The sequence below is a fragment of the Peromyscus californicus genome, unplaced genomic scaffold, assembly GCF_007827085.1.
Source record: "Peromyscus californicus insignis strain IS unplaced genomic scaffold, ASM782708v3 Scaffold_11__1_contigs__length_118956290, whole genome shotgun sequence".
Lineage (NCBI taxonomy): Eukaryota > Metazoa > Chordata > Mammalia > Rodentia > Cricetidae > Peromyscus > Peromyscus californicus.
The window spans coordinates 26,337,734-26,362,569 of NW_026294402.1; the positions used below are offsets into that span (position 1 = coordinate 26,337,734).

The window sequence follows — 24,836 nt, forward strand, 5'->3', positions numbered from 1 at the left end:
CCCAAAATTTTCTATTTCATTAGTGTTTGACTTTGGTGAGGAAGCCTGTGTCTATCACCTGCCAGCCAAGTAACCCCAGGCACATCACTTAAGTGCTCCAAACCTGCTTCTTCTCCTGTGTGATTCCCTCTTCAGCGGAGTGCTTAGCACAAAGCAAGCATTCACAGGACAACAGCCATCACTACTGTGGAGCAAACGTGACCAAGGCAAGGAAAATGAGCAAAAAGACAATGCCTCACCCACGTTTTGCAGGCAGTGTTGATGAAACAATACAAATTGCAAATGAAACTCTGGAGCAAAGCAGCCTTTACCTCCCTGCAGAAGGCGCCAGAGCACTTACGGTGGCAAAGCCGTCATCATTGACACAACTCTGAGTCCATCACCGAAACCTGCATTTGCCCTCCTCCGCAAAATGCTAACAGAAGTGGATTAGTTGACCACTAATGTTTCTTCCAGTTCTGAAAGAATCTGGAAGCCTAGAGACTACCAGAATTCAGCAGTACACACTACAAAGTTATGAGGCAATCAGTGTATAAAACTCTAGTGATTAACTGAGAAATAGTATGAATTAATCGAAAACCTAAAGGTCAGGACTACAAAGATGGCTCCCTTACTAAGCGAGCTTGCTGCATAGTCATGAGCACCCACACAAGCCTAACATCCCTCACAACCAGTCCCAAGGGAAATGGAGACAGGGAAATCTCGGGGGCGTGCTGGCTTCCAACCTAGCCAAGGAAAGATAAGTCCCAGGCCGAGGAAGGGACCCTGCCTCAAAAGAGTAGGCAGAGAGTGGTAAGGTAGGATACCCAGTGGCCTCTTCTGGACTCCACACACGTGCAGAATATGCACACCTGCACATACACTCACGCAAACGTACACATAAATAAATGAATATTTTTTGAAAACTAAAGAGGCCAGAGAGAGAGATGTGGATCTCTAGCTGCTCTTCCAGAGAACCTCAGTGTGGTTCCTAGCACCCACACGGCAGCTGTAACTCCAGTCCCAGGGGATTTGATGCCTTCTTCTTACTTCCATGGGCACACATGTGGTCCATATACATATAAGTGGGCAGAACATTCACACATATAAAATAAATAAATCTAAGCAGATCTTAAGAAAACCAAAAACAACTTAAAATTTACAATGGGTCTATAATATGTGCCAGTATAAACTAATTAATTATGTAAATGCTAATTAAATACTGAATGACTGCTGAATATAGATTTAAAGACAAAACAAAGACATCTTAACTTTTCATAGTTCCCATTCATATTCAGAGCAAAAAATTATTTTGAGTCTTCTTATTTTCTAAGAATCACATATATGGCACCTACATTTCACACTTCAAATTTAATGAATTCATACTAACACCTTTTTACATTCAGTCAATGACCTTTTGTAGAAAGAGACAGATAACACACACACACACACACACACACACACACACACACATTGGTATTTTGAGAAAGGATTTCTCTGTGTAGTCCTGACTGTCCTGGAACTCACTCTGTAAACCAGACTGGCCTCGAACTCACAGAGATCAGCCAGCCTCCGCCTCCCTAGTGCTGGGACTAAAGGCATGTGGCACCACTGCCCGGCTCAAGTAGTAAATATTTCAAGGTCATCCATACCCTTTACAGCTCAAATGCAGCCAAAGTATCCATGAATGTCTGTTACCAGTAAACTTTCTTACAAATACTGAAATTTGAATTTCATGGCATTTTCAAGTGTTGTGAAATATTAAGTCAATTTTTTAAATTTACCACTGAAGATATGTAAAACATTTTTATTTAGCTTGTGGGATGTACAAAAACAGTCTTAGGGTTGGAGAGATGGCCCAGGTGTTAAGAGCACTAGGTGCTCTTCCAGAGGTCCTGAGTTCAATTCCCAGAAACCACAGGGTGACTCGCAATCCTCTGTAATGAGATCTGGCGCCCTCTTCTGGCCCAAAGGCATATATGCAGGCAGGACACTATACATAATAAATAAATAAATCTAAAAAAAAAGCCTTAGCACATGCACCACAGTTTGCCGACCCTTTCAGTAGTTATGTTCTTTGAGGGGACAAAAATTATCATATAGGAACTCATAATTGGCCCATTTGGGATTTTCGGTGGTGGGATGTGATAGTGTTTGTTTTTGTTGTGCGGATTTCTTCCACCTTGCTTTAAAGGCTTCCTCCCCAGTCATCCACCATCCCTGCAAGCTGTGGATTAAGCATAGCTAAGGTTCGGGTGACACCTTGTGGTCGCACTGCAAACGGCAGTCACTTCCCTGGAAGTTCCCATGAAAGTACAAGCAACCTCCTAGAAGGATGAACCAAGCAGCCCGGCTGGCTCCTGGGATAGTTTGCCAGCCCACAATTGTCGTGTAATTATAGTTATAGTTGTTGATGAAATGGGGCGAGATAAAGCCCAAAGTTCAGCAGCTGTCTCCCAAGGGGACATCCAAAGGTGGTTCTTCTCCCTATTTTAAAACAGTAGCAGCTGCAGTTTCCAAAGCCTTCCCGATTGAAAGCGCCAGCAACATTTAGTTCCCCTAGCTTGGTTATAGCCATTAATGTCTAAGGAGAAAAGGGGAGCTGGGTACTCTTCTCATATAGTCACAAAGGAGAAAGAAGGCATGGGTGAAGAAGGACCTAACTATTATTGAAAGCCAAAAGTTGAAAGCCAGGCATGAGGACCCAGCACATCCCTGTGACTTCAGGGCTGAGGAGGCTAAGGCAGGAGACTAAGAAGTCTGAGGCCAGCCTGGGCTATGTAGTTGAGACCTTGTCTCAGGAAGGGAGGGAGAAGGAGCTCCACACTGGAAAATGGCGAACAAGGGACTTAATGGCAAAGCCCAGTAATTGAAATGTCACCATAGCCCTGAGGCAAATGGAATTACTCATTTATCCGTACAGGTCACACTGTCCCAGGGGTATTAAACAGTTGTGGGATAAGTATTTTGTTCATCTTTGGTAAAGGGTTGAAGCCATGATGCTTTCTGTTCCCCTGCCTCTAGGAATGTTTCACCCAAACTTCCAATTCTCTGTGCAGGAAACGAAGGAGATTCTGTACCTTGAAGGTTCTCAACCACCTGTTTGAATTGCTGTAAAAGCACAGAGAACTTAAGGTGGGCACCCTCAGCATGAGCAAAAAGCTGCATCTGTTGGGGGTAGGTGAGCTGGCAAATGGTATGTCCTCCATGCTGGCCGTTCAGGAAGGATGTGGGGCTAAGTCTTGGACTGGTACTGAGAGAACAGGATTCCGAATGCAATCGCGACCTGAACCCTTAAGACTGGAGCAGATACAAAGGTTGGGTTTTGTGGTCTTAATACTGTCATCACTCTTCCCGGGTCCCACTCTTCTACGGGAAGATGGGGTGTATGGCAGGGTGAATTAGCTTCCCACATATTTATATGTATTTGGAGCTGTGGACGATGCAGCAAAAAGGGACCTGACCACCTTCCCTCGTGTCACCAAGGCAACTGGCAGAACTGTACGACAGAAAACAGACTAGAGAAGTGCTTCCTCCCAGGTGAAGTGGGGACTTCATGGTATTGAATCCGCGTTGCCTGGCTGACGGTTACCTCTTACTGACCCCACTGTCCTCCAAGCAATTAAGAGTCCTTGCTAGTGCTGGGCGGTGGTGGCGCACGCCTTTAATCCCAGCACTTGGGAGGCAGAGCCAGGCGGATCTCTCTGAGTTTGAGGCAGGTCTGGTCTACAGAGAGAGAGCAAAAAAAAAATCAAGAACCAAAGAGTCCCTGCTAGCCTTGACCGGGTGGTGGTGGTGGTTGTTGTTGTTGTTGTTGTTTTAAGTTCTGCAATGGTCTTCACGATCAGCGTGATTTCAGTGTGACTTTCTACCTCTCGTGTGTTTTACCATTAAAGGCTCTGGAATCGTCTCCAAAAACCTCTTTTAACACTGCCAGGTCTGTTCAGGAATCTGAATACTGTCACTGAGACGGATGCAGGGGCCTCTTCCAGAAAGTGTGTCTGTCCCCAGCACCTGACTCTAGCACAGGAAGAGGCTAGCGTCTCCTCCCTCCCGCCGCCCCCCTCCACCTCGAGGACTTGTCTTCAGGGGCTGTCCAGCATTAGAGGAATTGACTTGGGTCTTCACGTAGAAACCAAGAAAAAACGCTGAAGTGGACACGACACTTAAATACTTAACTATGGGGAGGGGCTCACTGACTCCTGATTGGTTTTACATTTCAACCTTTTTTTTTTCCCCTCCTCTCCCTCTTTTCTGTTTCTGTCTCTGACCCCAGGGGAGGGGAAACGGGAATAGTGAGAGATCAAAAATAAACCTCTTATGTCAAAGCCGGGAAGGAAGTATAAATACGAAAGGCTCGGCAGCCCACTCGGTGCTTCCCGAGGAAGGAGGCGGCTGCCCGGGAGAGCGCGGAGGAGAGCGCTCGCTCGCAGTCCGGGGCGCCAGCTGCTCGAGCTCTGCTAAAGTTGGCTGGCGGGCGCAGGAGGAGCGGGCTGCGCGAACCAGAGGGGCCGCCAGGGGACCGCCGCGCCTGCTGCCGCTCACCGAGTCGGCCTCCCCATCCGACTGATCACTTTTCCTGGAGAGAGCGGCCCGGCCGCCTTGGGCCACCAGCACCTGCCTGCGCGCGGCGGCCTTCTTCCCTCTCCCGCGCTCCGCAGCCCTCTGCCCCCATGCTCCGCGACCCCACCGCCGCCCGGTGGCCGCCCCTCCTGCTGCTGCTCTTGCAGCTGCCGCCGCCGCCGCTCGTCCGCGGCGCCCCGGCAGAGCCGAGAACCACCGGGTCGCAGGCCTCGGAGCTCCTGGTGCCCACGCGGTTGCCGGGCAGCACGAGCGAGCTCGCCTTCCACCTGTCCGCCTTCGGCCAGGGCTTCGTGCTGCGCCTGGCGCCCGACGCCAGCTTTCTGGCGCCCGAGTTCAAGATCGAGCGTCTCGGGGGCTCGAGCGCTGCGGCCGGGGGCGAGCCGGGGCTGCGCGGTTGCTTCTTCTCGGGCACGGTGAATGGGGAGCGAGAGTCGCTGGCGGCGGTGAGCCTGTGTCGCGGGCTGAGCGGCTCATTCTTGCTGGCAGGCGAGGAGTTCACCATCCAGCCGCAAGGCGCTGGGGACTCCCTGGACCAGCCTCACCGCCTGCAGCGCTGGGGGCCCGGGCAGCGCCGGGAGGACCCCGGGCTCGCCGCCGCCGAAGTCTTCCCCGTCCCTCAAGGACTCGAGTGGGAGGTGGAGATGGGTGAGGGGCAGGGACCGGAGAGAAGTGACGACGAAGAGGGCAGGGAGCAGGACAAAGGGGGGCTGCGCAAAGAGACAGAAGACTCCAGAGAACTGCCACCACCCTTAAGATCCAAAACAAGGAGCAAACGGTTTGTGTCCGAGGCTCGCTTCGTGGAAACACTACTGGTGGCTGATGCGTCCATGGCTGCCTTCTATGGGACCGACCTGCAGGTAGGACTCAAGAGCCTTCCGCGGACCCTAACAATCCATAACATCCATCTCTTCCCAAATGACTTTCAATTCCCTTCCCACTGGGGGCGGTGGGGGGGGGGGATCTTGGAACTCCCAAGCCCAATCCCAAAGGAGACTTTCTCCTTTCTGAGAAAGAGTAATAATTCCATTAACTTCTGCTATCCTGGCTTCCTACTTCCCAGCCCCTAAGTCCCTTCCAATTGACAGTAGGCTTGCTGGCTCTGACTCTTCCAAGCCGGCATCCTGAGTCTCCCGCAGTCCCCAGGCACCTGCTTCTCCCAAAGGAGATGAAAACTGCACTTTTTTTTTTAAGAGCCCTGCTCCTCCTGGGCCTGCTTTCCGCAACTCTCTACTGTCGGTCACTCTCTGGGGCTCCCTAGGACAGGAAGCTGGGCTGGGACGAGGTGGCTGGGACTGTCTTTGGGTACAGAACTGAGGTTCCTGTAAGTAAAAGACGTTAGCGAAACCTGGAGGGAAGCTGTCCAACTTCTGTAAGCCCAGCTGGTTCTGATCAAGGGGCATGCACTACCTTGCCAACCTGGCGCTCAGCCCCGGCAGAACTTGGCAATGCCAGCATCCAGCACAAGAAGGGAGGAGAACAGAATTTCTGCCCTGGGGGCTCAGCCCGGAAAACTGAAGTTTCAGTGAAAGGGGAGCAAGCTGGGCTAAAGGATGAACTTTTTCAGTTACTGTGTCTAAAGGAACCAGAGCCAAGCTCAGCCCAGAATCAGCTTTCAAATGACCTGGGCAGAAAAACTGAGTCCAAGACATTGCTAGTAGCTGAGCATTCCTAACGACTTGCAGTTAGTGCTGACTCAGCAAGAAATGCCCCCCCCCCCCCCCAATACCTCCCTCTCGAGACAGGACAAAGATTTTACTAGAAGGAGAAGAGATAAGAGTCCTGTCTTGTGGAACATATAGAACCAGAAATGTTAGCTCAGCTACAGGAAACTGACCTGCCCAGAGGTCATAGTTCCCCGAGTCTGGGATCCCAGCACCAAAGCAGCCCTGTTAGCACTTTGGCAGTGGTGATGTCCTTGATTAGGGTCCCCGTCCTAGACTCAGCCTGTCCCTGACTGTTGTGGGTGCTAAGGACATAGGCATTACCTTTGTAGAATGGCCAGACAAGGACGCAGTCAGCCTTCTGCTTCTCATCTGGTCTTTCCCACCTTTCTGTGATGAAGATGTGCTTGGTAAGAAAGTTCCAGTGAAAACCAGGTAGAGAGGACAGAAAAGGCTGTGGGTGAGAAGTCTGCATGATTGCCGTTCTATTACTGCACAGACCGGTTAAACCTGGGGCAGCCTCCCTGCATGCTCTTGTGGTATTGGCTCTGCTCAGAGCACTGCAAGACAACTCTGAGTCATCGGACCCTTGAGGTTTAATCTGTACTGATGTCATATTTGATTCTCTGCCTCCCCTAAGAGGAGGTCCCAGCCACTTCTTCTGACTCCTTTCCCCCAGGAAGTATTGGAGATGTCGAAAAGGGTGAAGAGAGGCTCCCCAGTTCACTAAGACCACTACACCTGGCTCCAGGCTCCTCCAGGAACATTCCAGAGCTAAAACTTACATCCATCCCCAAATTAGACCAGTCTCTGACATCTGCTTGACAGCCAAAATATAGAAAGACTAAGAAGAACATGGAGAAACTGCAGGGAAGTCAGTTTTTCAGAACTCAGAGCCAACATGTCCTCCCTAGAACCTCTCTCAGCTCCTCGTTTAAACACTGAGATATTAAACATTTCCCTCAAGGATGTACTTGGCATCTCCAAAACTCATAGTTGCCTGGATTCTTGAGCTACTGAAACAGGACATCTGGTTCTGCCCCAGGTTATACTAACTTCTGCTTGAGGCCCAGGTATGTTGCTCATACAAGTTGACTTTCTCTGTGAAAACCACCAAGTCCTGCTATTTTAAGACCCGGCTTATTCAAACCGCCCCCCTCCATACAGAAACCAGTCCTTAACATGGGACCTGCAGGGAGGCTCTGAGCAATTCATTCACACAGATAGAAGGCACTTGGGGTGTCTTTGGGTAATGGGGTGGGCGATGGTGATGACCAGAGCCCCTGATCCTCTAAGGAACAAGATATTTGGACAAGGTAGTGGATTCTGGTCTATGCATCTGTGAGACTGCTTCACTATGAGCCCTTACCTCTGAAGCCAGATAAGAAGGTGGGAAGCAGGGGCCCTTCTTGTGAAGGGATCGAGTGAACTCACTTACAGAGTTCTGGCAAATGCCGTTGTTGCTGGCAGTGACACCAATCTGGATCATAGCCGATTCTTTCTTGCACCTTTGAAGACAAAGGTGGTTTCTTCTCAGAATGGGGCTTGGCGCTTTGGTGGGGCATCTTGAGACTGCTGGATTTAAGGAGCCATGCCACAAAGTAGACAACTGTGAGAGTGTGGATAGAACCACAGATCTTCCTCAGGAGAAGAGGTAGTATGGTACAACCACAAAGAATGCTAGACTTAGGTTCAGGCAATCTGGGGGGTGTGGCAAGCTAGATTTGTCACACTTACCAGTGTGACCTTAGGAAAGCCACACGTCCTCTTTGAGCTGTCTGGTCTTCCTCTGCCTCTCTCACAGCATTTCCGCTGAGGTCACACATGTAAAACCATTCTGGAAATGGAACATGTTCAGGGAATGGCTGAACCTCCCAGAAGTTGGGTCATCTTGAAGCAGTCTCACAGATGCATAGACCAGAATCCACTACCTTGTCCAAGTGTCTTGTTGTTCCTAGAGGATCAGGGGCTCTGGTCATCACCATCGCCCACCCCATTACCCAAAGACACCCCAAGTGCCTTCTATCTGTGTGAATGAATTGCTCAGAGCCTCCCTGCAGGTCCCATGTTAAGGACTGGCTTCTGTATGGAGGGGGTGGGTTTGAATAAGCCGGTCTTAAAGTATCAAGACTTGGTTTTCTCAGGAAAAGTCAACTTGTATGAGCAACACACCTGGGCCTCAAGCAGAAGTCAGCATAACCTGGGGCAGAACCAGATGTCCTGCTTCACTAGTTCAGGAATTCTGGAGTCTGGACAGCTGTGATTTCTGTCAGAGTTGGGACAAAGAGAACTTTCTGGAAAGAGGGACCACCTCAGGAGTGTCCATGAACTTTGTCTACATCTCAGATACTACTAAGTGTCCCCTGGGTGACCTTGGAGCAGAACAAAGTCTCAGCACTAAGCAGACCTCTTGAGCCTTCTTCTCAGCAGGGAGGGTCTAGGAGAGGTGCTCTTCTTCCCCAAAGCAGACTGGAGCATTCCCAGATGTTAGGATCCTGGGAGATGATTCCAGAAAGAGGCTGTCACAGCCATCTCATTTACATCTACGTTCTGGAGTGAGTGCTTCCTACAAGCCCTAGTACTATAGTTATTCTATACACTGGTTTGCCCAGAGGAATCTCTGCCTGGTAGCATAAATAAAAAATAGTGTCATCTCTTGACATCAGTCCTGTGATAGTTTGAGTGATACATGGGTATAGCTCCATCAGCTCTGTAGCTGTGCCAGTCTTCATGGGTGAAAGACTGTTATGTTACATTAATTATGTTCAGCCCACCTTCGCAACAAGGAGTCCTTTCCATCTCTTGCCTCTGCTGCAGTCAGAATGACCAAAGATACTATTTCCCGAAGAAAATGTCCAAATATGAAATGGGGGGGAGTGTAGATCACAGCAGGATAGCCTGCCTGGCTTATTTGCTTGCAAACTTCAGGTCTGGTTTCCCATGTGGCAGCCAAGATTGATGCGAGTGTGGTGGCCAGGTATATAGATTTAGGAGAACAGAAGCAACTGGGGGTTTCTAGGCAAGCATCTATCTCTCTGTACCTTGATTTCTTCACTAGGGAAATGGGAGCAGTCATACCCAAGCCCTCAGATTGTCTCAAGAATGTAACAAAGCATCTGAGCCAGGACCTGGTAGATAGTTGGTATTCACCAAGGCACAGCTATTCCTAGAGTTGCCTTTGGTAATAAAAAGCATTTGTCAGAGTCGGTCTAATGGTTTGGCTACACATCACTGGAACGCTCGCCATCGCTTTCCAGCTTTGCTGTCCCACATGACAGAGAGACCATATTTGCAGATGATTGCCCCAGCTGAGTGTTTAAGGTTGGTTTCAGGCAGTTCTGAATAAGGGTAACTTTTGCAACAACACCTTTTACAGTTTGGGGAACAAGGTGAGGTGAAGGATGGCTCTGTGAGGCTCACTCTTTCCTCCCCCTTTGCCTCTCCCTTTCCTCCTTACAACACTATCCTAGGGCCTAGAGTCACACGTGGACATTAGAGTAAGGATGCCACATGTGGGCATACATTGCCACTCTTCCTGCATCCCCAGACATGCCACACAGGATTTCGTTCAGTACCCACCATGTGAGAGCAAATAAACAAACTACCTCAGGTGACGTCGTAGCCAGGATGAGGAGCCGTTAGGAGTGCACTTTGCCGAGGCTCAGCCTCTACAAGGATCCCAAAGGCAGGCTTTGATTGCCATCGGAGCATCCAAGAACCTGGGGAAGGAATGTTCTTACTTGTAGCTCAAAGAATTCTGGGGGTACTGACAGAGAAGACCCCCACAAAAATGCCACCTTTACCTAAGGAAAATGAAGTTGTTTGACTCACCTTGACTGTGGTCATCATGGGTTTCCATCACTCTGGGATGGTTCTAGAGGTTGCCTGCCAAAGAGCAGGAGCCTCAGTCAGTAGGAGGAAGAATCTCATTCCCACCCCTTAGCTCACAGTTCATACTTGTGTGGTAAGCAGGGAGGTATAAATAGACACCAGGTGGCAGAGCTAGCAAGCCATTTGACCTTTGCCCGGACTGGCACCTGGGCCAGCTCCCCGTATCCGTAAGTCAGGTCTGTCCTTCAAGACCTGGAGAACGGGTGGAGAATCGGAAGCTTGCAGATGCCAGGTAACATGCCTAGCCTCAGCTACGTAGTCCTTGTCCCTGGAGTCACTATGACATGAACTATGATTCAAAGCTCCTGCCACTGTATCTAGAAGATCCAACTGGATGTGGGAGATAGTGGCGATGACCTGCTTCTCAGTGAGACAAGGCCTGAAGGTTCTCAAAGGAGCATTGGACCACGGAATCTTTGTGGCCCTCCACTATGCAGTTTATCTTCTGAGATAGTCAGGGACAAGGAAGAACTTCAGATGTCTTCATAGCCAGCTGTTGTCTGGAGGCAGTGATTCCCCAGCCATCTCAGGCTGACAGATGTTCAGTAACTGGAGAAAAGGATCTCATGAATGTCCTATACTATACTCCCTCCACATAGCCATTTGCCTTTTCCCTGAGGGACTAGTACATCGTCTGTCATTCTAAGTCTGGTTTGGTCCGGTCAGCTTTCATATACAGACCATTCTTGAACCCCCAAATCTTCCAATTCCTCATATTAGACCTCCTTGGTTGAATACCTAGAAACCAGCATCCTGGCCTCACACTGTTTTGAAGAAAAGACCTCACCCTCCCTAGCTTTTAGATTTGGAACTGGGATTCCACAGGAAGAGATCCTGGAAGGATAGTCGCAAACTGCTCTAGAAGAGATTCCCAGGGGTTGGTCCATTCAGATCCTAGCCTCGCTAGGCAGACCAGGAGACTGTCCTCTCTCAAGAAGCAGTGGAGATCTGGCCAGGAACTTGTCTCACAAGCTACCATTCCTCAGGAGTCACCCCCAGTTGCATAATGATGTGATTGCATTTTTCCCCTCAGCAATCCAACCTAGGGAACAAAGGCCAAGTTACAGCTTTGCTGATAAGATGTTTACATCAGCCTAAACAAGCCAGAGTGTGTGGCATGCCGAGTAACCTGAGCTCAGAAACCCGTCAACCTGTTGTGGGACTCATGAAACATCTGGTCTATTCCCTGCAGGATGAACAGACAGCTCCTATTCACAAATAATGGAATGCATCTGAAACTCCCACGCATGGCCTTCCTCGATGGAATGTCCCCTCCACAGCCCTTTCTCTCCTACTCCCACCTTTTAGACCACAGGAGAACAGAGAGAGGGGAGCTGAGGGAGGTGAAGCTCCAGGGAGCAAAAAAAGAAAAAGAAAAAAGGCAAAACACGCAAGCAACTGCTCAGCTGGTCACACCAGGGGTTCAAGGCATGCCAGCTTGTCACCCTTTGTCTCTGCCTCCGAAAAATAATCCACGAGGTCCCCTAGGCAGGACAATAAGCTCCCATCTGGCCTCCCCTCAAAGCCTCGGAATCCAACAAGGAAGCAGTTGGCAGCTCAAGGATAGGCCAGAGGCCAACTAATGACATAGGACCACAGGCCCTTCAGTTGGCCTGGGTGGGACTGAAAGCAGGTGGGATCCTCAGCATGTGGGTCTCATTAGGTCCTCTAGCTTCTTCTCTCAAGCCCCAAATAGAAATGAATAAATACTGAAGCCGGGCGGGGGAGGGGGGAGCTCTCCAGGCAGAAACCAGAAATCTGAACTCCAGGGACCTCTAGGGAGGAGTGTGGACCTCAGACACACACCCAGGCTGGTCTCTTGACTTTAAGAGTAGTGTGATCTGCAAGAACTTTTTGAACTAGAATGGCTCCCTCATTCACAAGCAGAATGGCAATGCCTGGTCTGTAGGCACTGTGAGAAGTTAAGGAGGTGGTGTGTCAGCCGTGGCCAGTGACTACGGCAGAGTAGATGTTGCTAAGGGTAACTGTTAGAGCAAAGTTTTCAGAGCTAACAGTTCCCATGCTAAAAAGTCGACGTTATCCCAGTGAACACCAGGAAAATGCTCAGACAGATGCTAAGAGGGAAATTCCACTGACAGTGAGTTTTTAGACTTTTGCTTCTGGAGTGAAGCCAGGGAAGATGGGGGTGCTTGGCAAGGAACGAGCTGGTGTCCCGGACAGTCAGAGTAAACCATCTAACCCAAGAGAACTTTTTATTTACAGTTCCAATGCAACATCCGTGCTCCATGTACAGCTGCGGATGTACTCGAAATGCTGCTGGTGCGATGGAAGAACTGGCTGCATTGAATTTTAATTAATTACTAGGAAGTAGGTCACCTCAGGAGCTGGTCTGGATGTTAAATGCTTAAGTCTTGTGATCAAACAGATCTGGGTTCGGATGATGGTTCATCAGCTTTGTGATCTTGGACTAGCCACTGAGGTTTGTTCTTCTTCTCTGGGGAGATAGCACCGAGTTCTGGAATGTCTTCCTAATCCTCAGGAGATGCTGCATGTCTAAGGCTCAGCCCAGAGTCTGACGGGGTGTGAGTGAGATAAGTGTCTCCCAATCAGAGGCGGTAGCACCGAGCAGTCAAGGACATGAAAGTGATTAGCGTTCTCCCACTCTTCCCCCTTCCTGGTAGAACCACATCCTCACAGTGATGGCAATGGCAGCCCGAATCTACAAGCACCCAAGCATCAGGAACTCCATCAACCTTGTGGTGGTCAAGGTGCTGATCGTGGAAGAGGAGGGCTGGGGCCCAGAGGTGTCGGACAATGGCGGGCTCACGCTGCGCAGCTTCTGCACCTGGCAGCGGCGCTTCAACAAGCCCAGCGACCGCCACCCAGAGCATTACGACACTGCCATTTTGTTCACCAGACAGGTGTGTGGGCGGGCTCTGAAAGCCCAGGAAGATGGGAGGTGGGCTGGGCAGATCAAAGGGAGAGCTTTGAGGCCTGCCCAAACATGGGAACTGCCTCCCTGCTGGCCCCAGCTGGACTTGGGAGGCCTCTTGCTGGAACGATGAGAAGGAGGTCATGAGGACAAGTGTGAGGCCATTGCAAGGGGAGAAGAATCTTAGAGGGGCTCTTTTCCAAAAGTTTATGACCAGCTGTCTGCTGAGGTCATACCAAGAGGAAACAGACTCAAGCTGCCCTGGGAGAGGTCTGGCAATGGAAATGGGAAAGGGGTTCTGTCTTCAGTCTGGTGAGGCGTTGGGATGATAACCTAGGGATCCCAGGGTTTTCATACAGGATGGCTGTGGTGACTTGATTAAACAGCTTTCCTGAAGGCCACAGTCATGTACGCCAGGCCTTCCTACTTCATCAGTCCTCACGAGAGTGACAGATAGAAGTGAAGCAGTGTTATACCCATTTTGCAACTGAAGTAACTGAGGCACCAAGAGGTCATACATCAGCAGTACCCAGAGTTAAGCCCAAGCAGTCTTACTGCGGGGGCAGACTCAGAGTAAGTGTGCAGCTCTACCTCCGAAAGCAAGTCTTTAAAGTCCCAGACAAGCCAGTTGTCACCCCCTCCTGCTGCTGCGTGTGTGTGTGTGTGTGTGTGTGTGTGTGTGTGTGTGTGTGTGTGTGTGTTGTTCGTATTGATGTTGGTGTTGTTTTAGCGATAATGTGTTTCTTAGGTCCCTCTTCAGGTTAGAAAAACAAGGGTAGGTGAACTAGCTGTCACAACCAAGACAGAAAAATCAAGAATGCAGGACAACTAGGTGGGATGTCCAGAAGCTGAGCTCTACAGATTATCCTGTTGTTTTTAAAGAGCTTTAGAAGGCTCAGTAATGTTTACACCATCAGGTGGTGTCTCTTGGAAAGCTGAGTGGGACACTGGGCACTTACCTCTGGTCTCCAAGCCTATCTCTTCACCAAACAGAACTTCTGTGGGAAGGGGGAGCAATGTGACACCCTGGGGATGGCGGACGTCGGCACCATCTGTGACCCCAACAAGAGCTGCTCGGTGATCAAGGATGAGGGCCTGCAGGCAGCCTACACTCTGGCCCACGAGCTAGGTAAGACTTGTCAGACCAGAGCTTGCTTTGCACATCCGAGGAAGCTGCCTCTTTCAGGTCCGCAGGGGCCTGGATTCGGAGAAGGAAGCAGCAGCCTCACATTGTAGCCATTGACAAAGTGGTTCTCTGTAGATAGATGTTGTGCTTGATATCAATGATTCCACTCCTACCCTGAGCATAAGACCAAAGCGCCGAAGTGGTGTCCTGGGCCATCAGCAGCATTATCCAGAGAAGGCCAGAACGTGGAAGAAGCGTTCGGTTACCGTGACGACCTAAGGAAGCTAAGTAGTTAGGCTTCACTGGGAGATGGGTTATGAAGAGAGAGCCGTGTAAGCCAACAGCAGAAGCGAACGTGAGATCCAGAGAGATCTGCCAAAAAAATAAAAGGGTCTCAATGGTTCTCCGTCATCTGAAAAGGCTTCTTGGAAGAAGGACCTGAGAGTAAGACCCAAAACAGAAGTGTTCAGGAAGTCCGGGTGGTCATGCCAGTGGGGAGAGGGTAACAAGAAAGGACTGTTGAGACCATCAACACTGCTGGCCACGTAGGGAACATCCAGGCAGGACAGGGCACCTGGAGGTGTGGGCAGCTGGAATGGACCACGGTTCTCTGCTCTTTGCCCGCCTCTCCCCCTCCCCAACCAGGACACGTTCTCAGCATGCCCCATGATGATTCTAAGCCCTGTGCCAGGCTGTTTGGGCCCATGGGCAAGTACCACATGATGGCGCCATTCTTCATCCACGTGAACAAGACGCTGCCCTGGTCCCCGTGCAGTGCTGTATACCTCACAGAGCTCCTGGATGACGGTCACGGTACGCCCCACTTGGCTCCCCTCGGCTTCTCCCCACCCATCTGCTGTAGAACCTTGCGTGACTGCTGGCACCTGCTCTTCCCTGGGGACTCCCTGCAGCTGTGCTTTCTCACAGAGCCCATCGGGTGGGGAGAGACTTCAGAGGCATGTCATTCTAGAAAGGCATGCTAAGCATCCTCTCAGAATGCTCTTCCTTGCCCCCATCTTCCCAGAGCCCGAGCTCTGGGCTAACTCAGCTTGATTCATTCCAAAGCAGAAGGAATTAGTCTGGGGAGGCTGTCTGGAAGCGGTGAGTTTAAGCAGAACGGAAAGGAATGGAAGACTGTTTGTAGTTTGAAAGAGCAGAGAAGACAATGTTCCAGGCTGGAGTGGTAGACTGTATGGCAGCTGAGGAATGGCAGAAAGACTGTGGGCGTGTCATCCGGGAGCAAGGGTCTAGGGCAGGGGCACCTAGTTAAAGAAGTTTGGGTTGTCGAGCAAAGCAGTGAAGCAAGCATTCTGGATTCTTCTGAAGGAGGTCGGGGATAGAGCTGATGTAAAAATAGTAGATTGAGCAAATACCAATACTCGGGCTTTATTTGCATGTCAGTGTCCTTAAGTGGATGTGGTTTAATAGTGCAAGTGGCTGGCAGTCAGTAGGCACATGAGCGTCACAGGGAATGTACCTGGAATTTCTGGACAGTAAAAGAAAACTCGTCCTACAGAAACCTTTGCTACAGTTGCCCAGGGTTAAATGAGCTCTATGTACATGGTTGGATGTTGGTGATGTTTAGATCAAGGATGAAGAACCTAGGATGCGTAGACACTGAAGAAGTACATCGTTCAGAATTGGAGCTTCGTGCAGGAGTGCATGGGGAGCTGAGAGCAAGGCCCTGCCCTTGTTCTGACTCATCTCTTTCCTCTGTTCTCAGGAGATTGTCTCCTGGATGCCCCCACCTCGGTCCTGCCCCTCCCCACAGGCCTCCCAGGCCACAGCACCCTCTATGAGCTGGACCAGCAGTGCAAGCAGATCTTCGGGCCTGATTTCCGCCACTGCCCCAACACCTCTGTAGAGGACATCTGTGTCCAGCTCTGGTGCCGCCATCAGGATAGTGACGAGCCCATTTGCCACACAAAGAACGGCAGCCTGCTCTGGGCTGATGGTACGCCCTGTGGCCCTGAGCACCTATGCCTGTACGGCAGCTGTGTGCTCAGAGAGGAAGTGGAGAATCCCAAGGTGAGGAAGGCGGAGAGATAAAGGGCAGAGAGGAAAGCCTGAGTAGGGGGGCGGGGGGGAGGCAAAGGCACCATATTTGAGAGTTAGTCTAAGACACTTCAGCCCAAGCTGCTTATCAGAAAAATCACTCATCTTGGAACAAAACAAACTGTAATTGTCCCCACGTGTGAGGAGCTTTGAAGCTTGCTCACAGTCAATGGGGTATTGCCATCACTACCCACGCTTTAGCATCTCCTCCTTGGTACTGTTTTATAGCTAATGTGAAAGCCTATAAAGATTGGTGATGGTGTGAAGACCAGAAAGTGGGCACTAAGCAAATGAGAGCCTGGAGGAATCCACTATAAATAGAGAGTGACATGGGATAGGAACATTTCATCAAGGTCTGAGTACTCAGAGCCTGCCATGTTTAAGCTGAGTTCCTTAGTAGAAATCAGAGAATAAATGTAATAGTAAGAATGTCATACTCGCAGAGGAGGAGAGAAGGGATCCGAGTGGCCTGTGTCCAGAAAGAGAAAACTTGGCCCAGTACAGAGGAAACTTGCATGAAAAACCAAGGCAATGCCAGTGAGGGTTTTAAGTGGTTCACTTCTTCGCCCTGCTCTTAATACATCCAAACAGCAAGGCTGATCACATTTCTCCTACTGCAAGTCATGGAGCCTTCATGATGAAATACCATCCGATGAGTTTCACAGCCTGGGCCCTGCCCAGCGCTGAATCGCCACGGTGGCCCCAGCACGTTCCAAGGGCTGTCCTCGGTGACATGCTCTTGTGCTGAGCTTGGGAGCCTTCCTGGGCTGTGGAAGCCACATACTCTCATCCAAAGCCTGGGCTGGCGCCACATTCATGGATTCCAACTCAGCCACCTCCCGTTCTCCCCATTCATTCTCTTCTCATGGTGTTGAGAGACGAGGAGGAGAGTCCAACCACCCATCTCAGAGGCAGGGTGACATTAAACAGTCACAGGATCGTCTATCCTGAAAGCGAAAAGGCAGGATTGGAAACTAACTTTTGTATGTAGTGTCATGTCTATCACATGAAAACTCCACGGCTGTAGGATTTTATATCTAGGGCATAAGAATGGGAGGATACTATGAAAGTCATGGTAGTGGTTTCTTTTGGGGGCAGTGGTGCATTGTGAAAGCTTGTTTGCTTTCTCTCTCTTCCTTTATTTGTTTATTTTTTAAGTCTTCTGTTTTCATTTTTATATGAGCAAAGCATTGATTTAGTAATAGAAAAAAAACTGATTTAAAACTCTCTATGGCGCTAAGTCAGTTGTAAACTTGGAAGTGATTCTCTGTGTTGCCCAGCACTGTCCCAGCCCTGGAACCAGTAGCTGATAGAATAATGGCAAGACCTCTCGGTGGTCCTTTCTTTACACCAAGGGTTCTCAGCCTTGCCACCAGTGACATGTGGAGCTGGGAAAGGCTTGGGGGGGATTGTGCACTGTTGGCTATATAGAAGAATCACTGTCTGAATCCACCAGGTGCTAGTGGCATATTACCCTCCCTAGGTGAGGCAACCACAGTGACTCCATACTCCTCCTATGAAGAACAGCACGGGCCCCAATGGAAACGTATCATACCAGACCCAAACTTATCCATAAAAGACTTTCCCTCATACTCATTCAGCAGCTACTGTGTTGAGCACTTGGCTAGCGTAAGGTGCTAGATTTATGTACACTGGGCAGTCACAGCAAACAAACCCAGCCCAGCTTCTGTGCTCACTAAGTTACATCCAATCCAGCCACACTATCATTAAATAAGCAATTGAGATCATTTACAGAACTCCATACACTCAGATGAAAGTAACTAGATGAGGAGGTCAGGTCCACAGCCACCAAGTGACCTAGATGATTGAAGTCAGCTCCCCTTTGGTCCTGATTCAGTGGCATTGTGTGTTGCAGGCTGTGGTAGATGGAGACTGGGGTCCATGGGGACCCTGGGGAGAATGTTCTCGCACCTGTGGAGGAGGAATACAGTTTTCCAACCGTGAGTGTGATAATCCAGTGCCTCAGAATGGAGGAAGATTTTGCCTGGGTGAGAGAGTCAAGTACCAATCATGCAACACAGAGGAATGTCCGCCAAATGGTAATTACCTGCCAGAATAGCCAATGGTGTAAGTGTAACAGATCCCGAGAGGAGGGGAAGGGAAGTCTTCCCGGGTGTAGAGTTGAGTCCTGATCCACATTTACATGGACTCTGCAAGACACCAAGCTTGGGACCAGTCCTCAAGCACCCAGGGTAGCTCTAACTTTAGGGAAAGGCTGGGAATGTTGAAGAAGGGAGGTTACTCTTGGCCTGGTCTCTGAGCTGTAGAGAGACAAAGCATGTCACTCCCAACCAAATCTGCCTGGAAGGGACCTTTGAAGAGAGGTTGTGTGGAGGAGAATAATCATCTTGGAGGCATCTGAGCCCTTCTCTATGTGCAGATGGAAGCCTTTTCCAAAGCTAATGTCTGAGCCAAACCTCTAAGGTCTCTCCAGCCAACTTTCAGCTCAGGCAGGAGAGAGGATCTCTGAGTGTGATGCCTGGGCACATTCCTTCTGAGAAGAGCTGCCCATCTTCCCTTGGGGCCATGGCAACCACCTGACAGAGCCTTCCCAACAAGGAGCACCACCTCTGCCTCCCCTTGCCCATTCCTACCCCCTAGGTCATGCTAGAAAGCACATACATGAACTCAGAGGTGGAAAGGGGCAGTCGGCAACTCAGCAAAGGGAGTCAGATATTGTTTCTCCACCAACCCTTCCAGCACCAGTTTGGGCAGCTCCAGGAAGTGTTGACAGTGTGAAAAGACAAGGGGTACTTTAGGATACATTCTCCCAAGTGCCAGGATGCTCTGGCATTGCGCTGGGTGTCTAATAGGGAAATGGTGTAAGCTCTGTAGTTTTGCTAAACAAGGAGGATCAGCAATGACATGAGGCTTCAGAAGTTTCTCTCCGGTATTGAGACTTTGCAAGGTAGGCATGGATGATAGGTGACAGTACCACTGTGATTTCACAGGCACTGAGATCAGCCAGTGCCTCTGTGTCCACAATTATAATAGATAGAGAAGCCAGACATATACAGGGCATGGTCTCTGCCCTCAAGGACTTTGCAATGTGATTAGTGGTAAAATCTTTTACAGAGTAATTATGGTTTCCTCTGTGAGGCAGCAACCCTGGGCTTATGAGGAATTCAGGGAAAGAAGCTCAGAGAGTTTAGGCCAAGGAAGGCCCCGGAGATGATATATTGGTGAGACAGGAGGGATGTGCCAGGATGAGGCAGGTATGACATGCACTGTCATTTACTCACGTGGAGCCAAGCAGGAGGTAGCAGCATGGAGTCAGACCACAAAGGGCCTTAAAACCTGAAACAGCATATGTGGATTGTTCATGACAACTGTCCTATCAGGCCACTCTGAAAGTTTTGTGATTACAGCCAGGACCCCTTCAGCAGTATGGACTCACACACTCAGCACTGTGCATCTGTGTTTAGAAGTCTCCATGGGCCATTTGGATGCACAGCCAGGGTGGAGATGCATGGTAGGAAGAGCAGGCTTGTTTCAGGACTGAGCAAGGGAGTGCACATGAGTACCTCTGAAGGTAGTACACATATGTCTTCATGTATGAGTGCCGAGGAGGCTCGCTGGAGGCTGAGCACTGGGTCCCCAGAGAATGGCGGGAGGCCTAGGTCTGGTATTATCAAAGTCATATGCATGCATTTAAAATCACAAATTTTCCTGAATTTGGCAGAGGATGTCATGGTAGATTAGAAATAGCACAGAGAGATGCTTGCATGTTCAGAATGCTGGGGTGCCAGTCTCATCCTGGAGCATAATAGTGCCAAACCAAACCAATAATCAGAAGAATAAGACAATGGTGATTGGGGGGTAATTATAGTACCTGCAGATGGAGCTCTCCCATAGATATTCAGAATTATAGAAAATGAGATGTAGAGGCAAGACCAGAAATGTCAGTGAGCCTCTGCCACATATCCGTTGTTACTAGGGAAATCAACACAAAGTATAATTAGCAGAGTCCTGGAAATATAGCTCTGTACCAATCATACATGCCCAGATGGGAAGGATATTTGTACCAGGGAGCCCAGTGTGAGGCTGGATGGCTCCTCCCCTTGGATCTTTGAGGAAGGGTCACGCACCAGCACGCAGGTGTGTCTAGAAATAATAGGTTCTGCCTGTGTCCTTGGGTTGAGTCCAAAGCCTAGAGAAAGAAAGGGTCCCTGGATCCAGATCTTTCTCTGCCAGGGTCCTCCAGCAGGTATGCTACTTCCATGCCATTCCTTGCTCTTCTCAGGCAAAAGCTTCAGGGAGCAGCAGTGTGAGAAATACAATGCCTACAACCATACTGATCTGGATGGGAATCTCCTGCAGTGGGTCCCCAAGTATTCAGGAGTGTCCCCCCGAGACCGATGCAAGCTGTTCTGCAGAGCCCGGGGGAGGAGTGAGTTTAAAGTGTTTGAACCCAAGGTAAGAATCTCCTGGATTCAGACAGGGTGGGAGGACAGGCACCCCCACCACCCCTACCACCCCTGCTACCCCCGCCACCCCCACCACCTCCACCACCCCCGCCACCCCCATGACCCCCACCTACAGACTGCTTCTGTGTGCTCCATGTCCTCTCTTACCTTTCCTTTCCCAGGTGATCGATGGCACTCTGTGTGGGCCGGATACTCTGTCCATCTGCGTCCGGGGGCAATGTGTTAAGGCTGGCTGTGACCATGTGGTGAACTCACCTAAGAAGCTGGACAAATGTGGGGTGTGTGGGGGCAAAGGCACTACCTGTAGAAAGGTCTCCGGTTCTTTCACCCCCTTCAGGTAGGTCTCCTAGTGGTTGAACCTAGACAGAGTTCTTGCCTCTACATCCCATAAAGGGCTTTGGACACTGGTGGCCTCAAGTATAAATTACAGCTGCTAGTTAATAGTTGTGTAGATGGAGTGGGGGGCGGGGGGTCTTATAAGTACTTCAAATCTCCATTTCTCTACAGTGGTCATCTCTTTTTACAGTCACTGTCAGGACTTCCTGAGGTAGGAAGTGTAGAGCACATGGCATGGGATCTGGCTGTGGAGAGGATGGGACCAGGGCTGCCGTTATTTTATTAGTGCTGGAGACCACACGGACAGAAATGTGTCAGCTCTGAGTCAGTCAGCAGGAGAGCAACACTGAGTAACACAGGACTCAGGCGCAAAAGAGCTCCCCTGGGCCAGTTATGGAAAGGACATCTAACCCTCAGGCCGGTGAGCCCTGCCCTGCTATGACTAGATCTTCATCAGAGAAGAGAGCACAAACCAGTGCTCAGCATCCTTGGGAGTCTAAGCACTCAGAGGGCGTCTCACATCCAAGCACCCCACGTGCATTAGCGTTCCTGCCGTGTTCCAAAGTGCTTTCATTCTACTGGGCAAGGCCAACCCTGTCATTCCCTACCTTAGGGCTGAGGAACTGAAACATGAAAAGATCAGTTGACTTTTCTAAGGTCACACTGAGCTGGTGAGAGACAGAAAGAAAGGTTTCTTCTTTTCTTCCTCCTGCTGTGCTAGAGATTAAACCTAGGGCATCTCTGCATGCCAGGCCAGGTTCCTTAAGTAACTAGTGATTGTTGTCTGCTGTCCCTTGCACTTCCTGGAGAGTCCCGGAAAGTAGGGTCAAGGTCAAGTGTTTCCTTTGTCACTCTGGTATCAAGTACATTCATGACTTTGTAGCATTCAAGCCTCCGGTCCAGCCCCAGTACCTCGGAGTTTTTGTCTCTTTACTAACTAGTTTTCTGCCTAGTGAAGCCTGCTCCATCCTTCTCTATACCCACTTCTCTCCTTTCCCTCCTTTCTCCTCCACCCCTCCCTCCCTCCTCTTCTCTCTTCTCCTTCCTATGTACATATGTTATAGTAGTGCAGATCTCAAAAAATAGAACCAGTTCCCAGCAGCCAACTTGGAAGTATTTTCAAATTTAAGCTTAAAATAAGTAGGGGGGGAGCATGAGCTATTCAGATCGTGGATCGCTTTCGCCACTTCCTCCTAGGTCCTAGACATATGGCCTTGGACACTTTCCCTAGCCTTTGACTGGCCCCAGCTGGACATAAAGAAAGAATAGCAAAGAATCCACCGGATGGCCCTCCTCAATGGTTTATCTCAACCCTGTGTAACCCACATTCCTACAGGAGGACAAGGAACTAAGTTCTGACGTCCTACATAAAGTCCCATGTCTACAATGGACTGGAAGCATTTTTCCCAACAGTATCCCATCACCAAAAACCATGGTGCTCACAGTGTCTGGGCACACTCAAGAGGTGGTAAAGAAGCAAGCTTTATCCTCCATCCTTGCCAAGTCCAGAGTCATCAAATATTATATGAGGGCTGACTCAAAGAGGCAGTGTTAATCCTCTATCCTGGTTGGGTTCTGGCATGAGTGAAGGGCTCATATTTTTCCACATGAGTTTGAGCTCTGGATCTGGAGGTAGCCATGCCTACTTTTACTGCTGCAATGTAGCAAATGTATTTGAATTCTCACTTGAACCAAGGAGAGGCCAGGTTGCTGGCACTTTCCTGCTAGGCTCTCCCGTGCTGCGCGTCTAACTGCCTCAATAGCCACAGTAGATTTGCCAGATGAAGCAAAAACCCATGGAGAGCCCAATATCCAAGACAATTCTATCTGCCTTAGCAACTAATTTATTTAGAACTTTAAGGCAATCACTTTATGATTTGCGAACTGTTTGTTTTGTCTGTTCACCCCCAGGCACCTGGGGGAATCCACTTTAATTTCCAGGCTAGGGAGCCACCAGCCCTAACAGTTTTTCTATCTCTATCATAGTTATGGCTACAATGATATTGTCACCATACCAGCCGGTGCCACGAACATTGATGTGAAACAACGGAGCCACCCAGGTATCCGGAATGATGGCAGCTACCTGGCACTGAAGACAGCCAGTGGGCAGTACCTACTCAATGGCAACCTGGCCATCTCTGCCATAGAGCAGGACATCTTGATGAAGGGGACCGTCCTAAAGTACAGTGGTTCCATGGCTACCCTGGAGAGGCTGCAGAGCTTCCAGGCCCTACCTGAGCCTCTCACAGTACAGCTCCTGACTGTGTCTGGTGAGGTCTTTCCCCCAAAACTCAGGTACACCTTCTTTGTTCCCAATGACATGGACTTCAACATGCAGAATAGCAAAGAAAGAGCAACCACCAACATCATCCAGTCATTGCCCCATGCAGAGTGGGTGTTGGGGGACTGGTCTGAGTGTCCTAGCACTTGTGGAGGGAGCTGGCTTCGGCGGACTGTGGAATGCAGAGACCCCTCGGGTCAGGCCTCTGACACCTGTGATGAGGCTCTGAAACCGGAAGATGTCAAGCCCTGTGGAAGCCAACCATGTCCCCTATGATCCCCTTGGTGGAAATGTCTTAGGCTCATGGACGTGGGCTACTGGGGTATATAGACAAGGGTCCCCTCTGAGGTGATACTATCAAGATGGCTTGGCCCTTCCAGGCCTCCTGTTACTACAGCCCTTTGGGTACTGCCTAATTCATAAGGAAGAGGAGAAGAGGTTATGAGGGTAACAGATCCTGAAGTTGACTGTCCAGTGGACTGGACCTTGCTTAGGTTCAAGTAGAGGGTATAAGGTAAAAGGTAAAAGTGCACTTATCGATCCAAATGGGAGACTTCAGAGCCAGCCTTTTTGCAAAGGACTTGGCAAAGTTAAGTGAAAAAGAAGAATTTTTTTTTCTATTTGGTTTCCCCAATAATCAATCTACCTCACAGTGAGGGGGAGTCAGTATATGAGAGGTATGAGGCCAGGCGTTATTGGTGATGTCAAAGCAAGCTCCGAGTTATCTTCAGAAATGAATATCTTCAGTGTTAAAAGCCAGTGTCTAAAGGGTGGTGGTGTCCATACCGGGTTCTAGGGGGCCACTTGTTCTCAGGCTGCTGCCTGCTGAGGTGGACCCCATTTCAACTATTTATGCAAATATGTCTCTAAACTAAACTAAAGTGTGATCTTATGCCAGTGAAACTGTCTAGTCTGGTTCATTCCTTCTTTGGAAAGGGCAGCATCCAAAAACAAAGGCTAGAACAAGCTTACTCAGAGCACACATAGGGCAACTGCCATCTTCCCTGGGTATCTTTGGCTTTCGGTAAGAAGGCGACCGCCCTAGGGTCTCACAAGCCTACTAAGTCCAACTCAGGCAAGCACCTGCTCCTCTGTGTGAGCTCCACCAATGACTCTCAAACCCCAGTGCCTTTCGAGGGCTCAGCCCAGCATGCTAGCGTCTGCGGTTCTACAACCACCCAGGTAATATGAAGGCTGCTGTTTTAGAGAGCGCATTTCAAGAACCCTGCATTAGAGAAAATTCCTACCTATAGGTTATGGTAGTTTTCAGTACTTTGGGGATCTCTTTTTTTTTTTTTCATTGTTGTTCATTTTGGTTTTTATTTTGAGAAAAGGTCTCATGTAGTGCTGACTGACCTCAAACTCTCTATGTAGTCAAAGGTGGTCTTGAACTTCTGATCCGATCTTCACCTCCCCAGTGCTGAAATTGCAGGGGTGGGCCACTGTGCCTGTCTTTAAATTTTTTATTTATTTTGAGTCAGGGCCTTGTTATTCTTGAGAAGGGGTATCATTCTCCTCAGCAAGCTGCTCCATCAGCCTTCTTATGTGCTGGCCTGCCTCATTTAAACAACAACAACAACAA

The 24,836-nt window shown here is 49.6% G+C and overlaps 1 protein-coding gene across 1 annotated transcript; it reads left to right on the forward strand.

The window, feature by feature from the left end:
• The first annotated feature begins 2,008 nt into the window (after positions 1 to 2,008).
• Adamts8 (ADAM metallopeptidase with thrombospondin type 1 motif 8) lies at positions 2,009 to 24,151 on the forward strand. The gene is made up of 9 exons (XM_052755619.1): positions 2,009 to 5,420; positions 12,758 to 12,997; positions 14,002 to 14,137; positions 14,780 to 14,947; positions 15,858 to 16,162; positions 18,066 to 18,249; positions 20,454 to 20,626; positions 20,799 to 20,974; positions 22,960 to 24,151. Exons 1-9 carry the CDS (start codon positions 4,653 to 4,655, stop codon positions 23,528 to 23,530), a joined length of 2,721 nt encoding a protein of 906 aa, XP_052611579.1. The 5' UTR covers positions 2,009 to 4,652; the 3' UTR covers positions 23,531 to 24,151.
• Positions 24,152 to 24,836: the final 685 nt, after the last annotated feature.

Excerpts from the sequence above, each read along its gene's own strand:
- Adamts8 (XM_052755619.1), top strand. The coding sequence starts at position 4,653 with ATGCTCCGCGACCCCACCGCCGCCCGGTGGCCGCCCCTCCTGCTGCTG. Across the intron at positions 12,998-14,001 it reads CCATTTTGTTCACCAGACAG|AACTTCTGTGGGAAGGGGGA; the intron begins GTGTGTGGGCGG and ends TTCACCAAACAG. Across the intron at positions 16,163-18,065 it reads AGGAAGTGGAGAATCCCAAG|GCTGTGGTAGATGGAGACTG; the intron begins GTGAGGAAGGCG and ends TGTGTGTTGCAG.